This window comes from Sardina pilchardus, chromosome 1, assembly GCF_963854185.1.
Source record: "Sardina pilchardus chromosome 1, fSarPil1.1, whole genome shotgun sequence".
NCBI classification, from domain to species: Eukaryota; Metazoa; Chordata; class Actinopteri; order Clupeiformes; family Clupeidae; genus Sardina; species Sardina pilchardus.
The window spans coordinates 39,940,687-39,947,098 of record NC_084994.1 but is presented as its reverse complement, the minus strand read 5'-3'; the positions used below and the strand labels follow the sequence as shown (position 1 = coordinate 39,947,098).

At 46.0% G+C, this 6,412-nt stretch overlaps 1 protein-coding gene across 1 annotated transcript in view; it reads left to right on the top strand.

Moving 5' to 3' along the window:
- The window catches only part of kcnq5b (potassium voltage-gated channel, KQT-like subfamily, member 5b), a 172,156-nt gene continuing 165,744 nt past the window's right edge, over positions 1–6,412 (top strand). The window contains exon 1 of the mRNA XM_062534937.1: positions 1–624. Within this exon, the coding sequence (XP_062390921.1) occupies positions 275–624 (350 nt within the window). The 5' untranslated portion in view covers positions 1–274. The remainder of the gene's footprint in view (positions 625–6,412) is intronic.

Sequence of the window (6,412 nt, the reverse complement as noted above, 5' to 3'; positions counted from 1 at the left end):
GTATCTTCAACAAACTAAGAGAGGAATTTTAAAAAGAAATGCGAGAATAGTAGCGAGATACAGTGAAGCGCGCGCAGCTTACTGTCGCGACCGTGTTCTGACTCACTGGAGTAAAATGTGTTAATAACCCATGTGTGTTCTTGCGCGAGGCAAAGGACCTGGAATCTTTACACATTTTTACAGCTCATCTCGTTATTTTTCACATCGTTACCGTAAGTGACACACGCATGACCCGGGCGCTCTCAGCTTTCCTCCAACCGACGCCGGTGATGCCATGCCCCGCAACCACAGCGGAGATGAAGGCGGCCAGGGGCTCTGGATGAAAACCTCACCCAAGGGACACCCGACCGAGGGCTACACTTTGAAAGATGTGGAGTCCGGCAGAAGGATTATGAACCACACGTCGAGATCTGGGGACGGCTTGCTCTCAGCCGGCGCAGGTGCGAGCGGGGGCGCAGACAGCCACCGGGCGAAGCAAGGTGCCCGACTCAGCCTCCTCGGGAAGCCGCTGGTGTACAGCGCGCAGAGCGGCAGGAGGAATGTGCGCTATCGGCGGCTTCAGAATTACCTGTACAACGTCCTGGAGAGACCCCGCGGCTGGGCTTTCGTGTACCACGCCTTTGTGTAAGTACATATGATTTCCCAGTCAAATTCACTGGCTACCTTCGCTATGCATGCCTGGGATCAGAGTTGGATCGCCCACTCCACCTGTTGCCGCGTATTGTTGTTGTTCTCAGGTGATAGCCTGACTTTTATTGTTTGCACCTATTTGAGGTGAAGTGACTATACATCTTGTTTTTGGCACGCCTCTTCAGTGTTGGTAAAAGTGTCATTTTTTTATGTCTCACCGTAAGTCTATAAAACAAGGAGTTATTTTGAAGACTTTCAAAGTCAGTGAGTGGGTGTTGATAACTGCACTTGGTATTCAACACTGAAATGTCTCCTCACCTCAGCTCTCTCTCTCTCTCTCTCTCTCTCTCTCTCTCTCTCTCTCTCTCTCTCTCTCTCTCTATCACTCTCACTCTACGGTAGTTGTCTGTCTGTCTGTCTCTCTCTCTACCTTTCTGCCCCCTGACCTCATCTCAGACACACACATTACTGTCTCTCCCTCGTTCATAATGAATTGAGTGTCATCTGTAGTCATGCGGAATAACATGAAGAGTGGCTTCTCCAAGAGAAATTTAGTGTAGAGAAAATTTGTGCATTGTGATCAAATGTAACAGACGACTGACTTCAAAATCCAAAATGTGATTGGATGGACCGCAATAAAAATAGAAATAAAATATATAATAAATTAAAGAATTACAGTAGGCATTCTCTAATGGACTAATGGTCTGAACAGGACAGGCCAGTGACTTGTCATATCATGAAATATGTTGAATTTTTAGTTGACCTTATCCACAGACTCTGCATGGCAAATGGGTTGGCGTTGTGATTCTTGTATTATGCAGCACTTATGGACTGTAACACACACACACACACACACACACACACACACACACACACACACACACACACACACACACACACACACACACACACACACACACACACACACACACACACACACACACATTGATAAAGAAAAAGAGAGATACTCTGACAGCAGGAAGATAGCCCCCTATTCTCAAATGCTTTGCTTAGCACACAGACTACATGACGCTGACAAATAGAAACCTCACCTGTGCATCTCAAAATAGGTGCCGTTTCAGTTGCAACAAGCCAGATGTGTGACGAGAGACTCCTGTTGACTTTCTGAATGTCAAGAGGTCTTGAGCTGCCCGTGGGTTACTGCCTTGGGTTACTGTCCTTACAGTAGTGAACATGAGAAAACTTTTCTTTCTGGGCATCAGTGGACACATAAACACAGCAACAAAAATGAATCCACTGTCTGATGTGCATTCATGGATCATCTCAGCTTTGCTGTCAGTTTGTTTTGTATTGTCCAAAAGTGACATATCCGCCAGTGTGTAACTAGGCTAGGGGCATAGAGAGCAAGACTTTACCCCTTTATCTGCCTATTCGCGTAAATGCCAAAAGCCGGGCCAAGTGTGGCAGGCACTTGGAGACATGCTCAACAAATGTGCTGCTTCTAGTTGGCTTGGCAAGTGGAGAAGAGCTCCATAGTCGCTGGTATACTGTACATCGTGCTTAGCTTTCACACTCAACATCACGACAGCCATTGGAGCAAATTGAAAAAATACTGTAAATACGCATAGCCATATCCTACTGCTCTTCATACTATTCATCCTGTACATACACCTCTGAGAGAGAGAGAGCGAGATTGAGAGAGAGAGAGAAAGAAAGAGAAATCTTCATACTGCTCTTACAATGTTACTGTTTGTGCACTACAATGGTACTGTTACCACACTGCACATAGCTGTAAATCCTGTACATATCTGTCTATACCTATATGGCTCAAACTGAATATCCATATTTATTCTGTTTTTCTTATAATGTGTTTCTGTTATTACAGTGCATATATCTATATTATTCTCACTACTATTACACATAGCTGTACAATTTGTGCATACATTGTTCATTATACATAGCCATATTTATTCTGCTCTTTTAAGGGAACTGCAAATGTACTGACTGCACATATTTATATTTCATTTTATATATAAATATTTGTATTTAATTACTTTGAACCACCTACTGTAAACCAACTGTATTCTACTGTGTACAGTAGGCTACACTGCACTACAGTATACCTTGTCCTGTCTTGAAGACGTCGACCAATTGATCGGTCAGCTGATTGATTGGCAGGCTGATTGATTGGCCGGCTCATTAATCGACTGATATTTAGCCTTTTTCAGTTAGTCGGCATTGGCCAATGTCCAAATATATCCGTGGACAGTGTTGTAGACCTACTACCACAACATTATTCCTGGGAGAAAACGGCTTACATTTGTATCTTTCAGTCCTACATGTTTAATTGGTTAGCAATGCAATGTTTCTGTTCATAGAGAGAAAAAAAAAACATGAATACAACCACCACTACTTGGGATAATGAGCCTTCTGCTAAGCAATAACATAACCGTAACCGTAACGTAACCGTATCAGGTGTGAAACCATCTGAATTTCAGCCATGCACAGCACACACACTCGCCTGCCTTGATGATAGGTATTTGGTGTACCATTCTCAGATATTTCTAAGGATTGAGTTGACATGACAATGCTTACCTTGCTGCTGTACACAGACTTCACATTGTGTGTGTGTGTGTGTGTGTGTGTGTGTGTGTGTGTGTGTGTGTGTGTGTGTGTGTGTGTGTGTGTGTGTGTGTGTGTGTGTGTGTGTGTGTGTGTGTGTGTGTGTAAATGATGGTCTGTTGACTGTCAGCTTAACTCACTGGTATCATGTGCACAAAAGCCTCAGTAGTGGTACTACCCTTGGTATCACTGTGTGTGCAGCACAATATCACAATCACAACAGCGCGTTGGTTTGTATGCACTGCAAATATTTGTTATTATATAGACTCACAAAACATTGTAAAGATGAAAGATACTGTATGAGTCATAACTGGTCAATTTCTGTGGTCGCTCTTCAGTAAAAGTATGTGCCTTTGCAATGGATGACCACTGGAATACCTTTTTTGGACAAATGCAGTTTAGGCATCTGATCACCTGACAAAACACGGGTGTCTTGCCCTCCCTCCCTCTCTCTTTCTCTCTCTCTCTCTCTCTCTCTCTCTCTCTCTGATGACTAAAATAAGAAGACACAAATCCTCTTTCTGTGCATGTGAAAGGAACTGCCCGTGCTGTGACGGCACAGGAGTGCTGGCTTCTCAGAACACGAGGCCTCTGTGTGTGTGTGTGTGTGTGTGTGTGTGTGTGTGTGTGTGTGTGTGTGTGTGTGTGTGTGTGTGTGTGTGTGTGTGTGTGTGTGTGACTGTGTGTGTGTGTGTGTGTGTGTGTGTGTGTGTGTGTTTGTGTGTGTGTGTGTGTGTTTGCTTATTTCCTCCTTCCTCAGCTTCCTGTGCGGTTTTCAGTCAGTTGGGCGCGGAGGTCTGAGAGGGGCTTCTGTGCATGCACAAGACAGAGCCCCCTGAGAGAGCCCCCCCTCCACACACACACACACACACACACACACTACCACCTCACCACTTTATCTGTCTCAAACTCTCTCACTCTACTCTCAATTCACTTCATCCAATTACATGTACATGCACATGTAACTCTGTCTCTCTCTTTCTCTCTCTCTGTCTCCCTTTATCCAATTCCATGTACTCTATGGGGGATCTAAACTCTCTCTCTCTTTCCCTTCATCCAATTCCATGTACTGTAAGGGGAATTCAAACTCTCTCTCTTTCTCTCTCTCTCTCTCTCTCTCTCCCTCTCCGACTCTCCATCTCAGTTTTAAATTGAATTCAGCTCATCTTGCTGTATTGGAATGAGAGGTATGCACAGACTGTAGGCTACACTGTAAAGCTCTTTCATGTAAAAATCTCTTCCCTTTTTGTCTCCCTTCTTCTCTCCTTCTTTGCTGTACATAGATAAATACGGTAATTTTCTGACTATAAGCCGCAGGACAGTGTTTTATGCAGCTTAAAAAAAAACAAAAAAACGAAACCATATTAACACCATATTAACTGTCCCCACGTATTACGTAACCTCATACTGTAGCTGAAGCAATTTTGCAAAATCAATGTTTAAGCCGCGGCGGATAGTTGGGAAATTACGGTCGCTAGTCCTGCAGGTTTGGTTTCTCTTTCTCTCGTACCAGCATGGCCGCTCATCTCTCGGCCCATGTGCTCTCAGCCAAGGGGGAACCCCCCCACACACACACACACACACCACCGACACTTGTGGAGTGCTTTGTTGAGTTATATTCGGGTCTGCTGATGGCTTTTCTTGAGTCAGTGTGTCCGGGAGGTGTTGCGTTACAATGGCGACTCTGTGCTTCCAGGACGGCAGGCGACGCCGCCAGGGCCGCTACTCAATCACGTCAGTTTACCGGACGGCCTCCGCACACAGCGATCATCAGGCTCGGTCCCCGGGACCAGATCGAGAGATTGGGCCGTTTCCTGGTGGGTCGTGATAGCACCCGGGTTTTGTTAGCTCACAGATTGGAGGGCGTTTTACACAGTCACGGCGTAGATAAGATCAGAGTGGCAGATGACACAGCCATTATCTTTTTTGGTTGTTTGTTTGTTTGTTTGTTTGTTGGAGTACAAATCGCCTTTTCCCTGAAGTCGTCATGGCATGCTGGAGTGTTTATTTTCTCCCCCATTTCCACATACACACACAAATGAGCACACACTGTTCATGGGGTCAGTGGGCCGTTTAGGATCGGTTACCACGACGACCCTCGTAACAATCCTCCCGGCCTCCTCCATCGACCTCCCCTGTCATCGCCATGACTGCCCCCCCACCCCCCACCCCCCCACTTGAGTCGGCCAACATCATCAAGTCAAAACACATTTGCGTCTCGGAGACGAGCCAAAATGCCAGACTGGACTGACACAGATCGGAGCTGTCAGAATAAGACGTCCCATGACAGAAGCAGCTGCTCTGCTCCCAATTGTGTGTCTGGGTCTGTGTCTGTGTGTGTGTGTGTGTGTGTGTGTGCGTATGACGTGTTTGTATTTGCTTCCGTGTGTATGTTTGTGTGTGTGTGCGTGTGTGTGTGTGTGTGTGTGTTTGTTTGTGTCTGTGTGTGTGTGTGTGTGTGCGTGTGTGTGTGTGTGAGTGTGCTATTTAATACATATTATCTCACTTTCTCTCACCCACCCACTCGTGCAGTCAGGTACCCTACCATGCTTTGGACTGAATATGCAATATATTTCTAGTAGTTGCTTTGTCATAGAGTCTGGCTGCCAGTTAAGTCTGTGTGCGTGCGTGTGTTTGTGTGTGTGTGTGTGTGTGCCTCTATCCAGCATCTAGCTAGTATCTCACCTCATCTCACCCACAAGATTGCAATACATCTCTAGAAATAGCGTTGTCGTTAAGCTGCGTTTGAGGAAGTGTCCTTTTTTTAGTAAGTCTCTCTCTCTTGTTATGTACTGTATGCATGTGTCGAAGCACAGAGGAGAGAGGAGTCGCAAAGCAGTGACTCTGTACTCGCAGATGCAGTTTTCACACCTCGTCTCTCCCCAGCAGCCGCCGGCCCACACCGGGGGCCCCGCATCTTCAAATCTTTCGGAAAGTATCACAGTCGTTTTCTGTTTGGTGGACTGCAGGAGCAAGTTTGTATAGCTACGAGGAAAAGTGTTGTGCACTTCTTCGGATGCTTGCTTGATAAGATGCCCAATCGGAGTGGCGGTTATAAAGTTGCTAAACTCACACACGCCGGCCGACCCACGGTCATTAGTGTCCTCTGGCCCTGTCTGAGCGGATGCATCTTCAGATGTGGGTGGGCTGGGCTGGACTTGGTCGTTTTACGCTGACTGCGTTTACTTGTAGGGCAGAG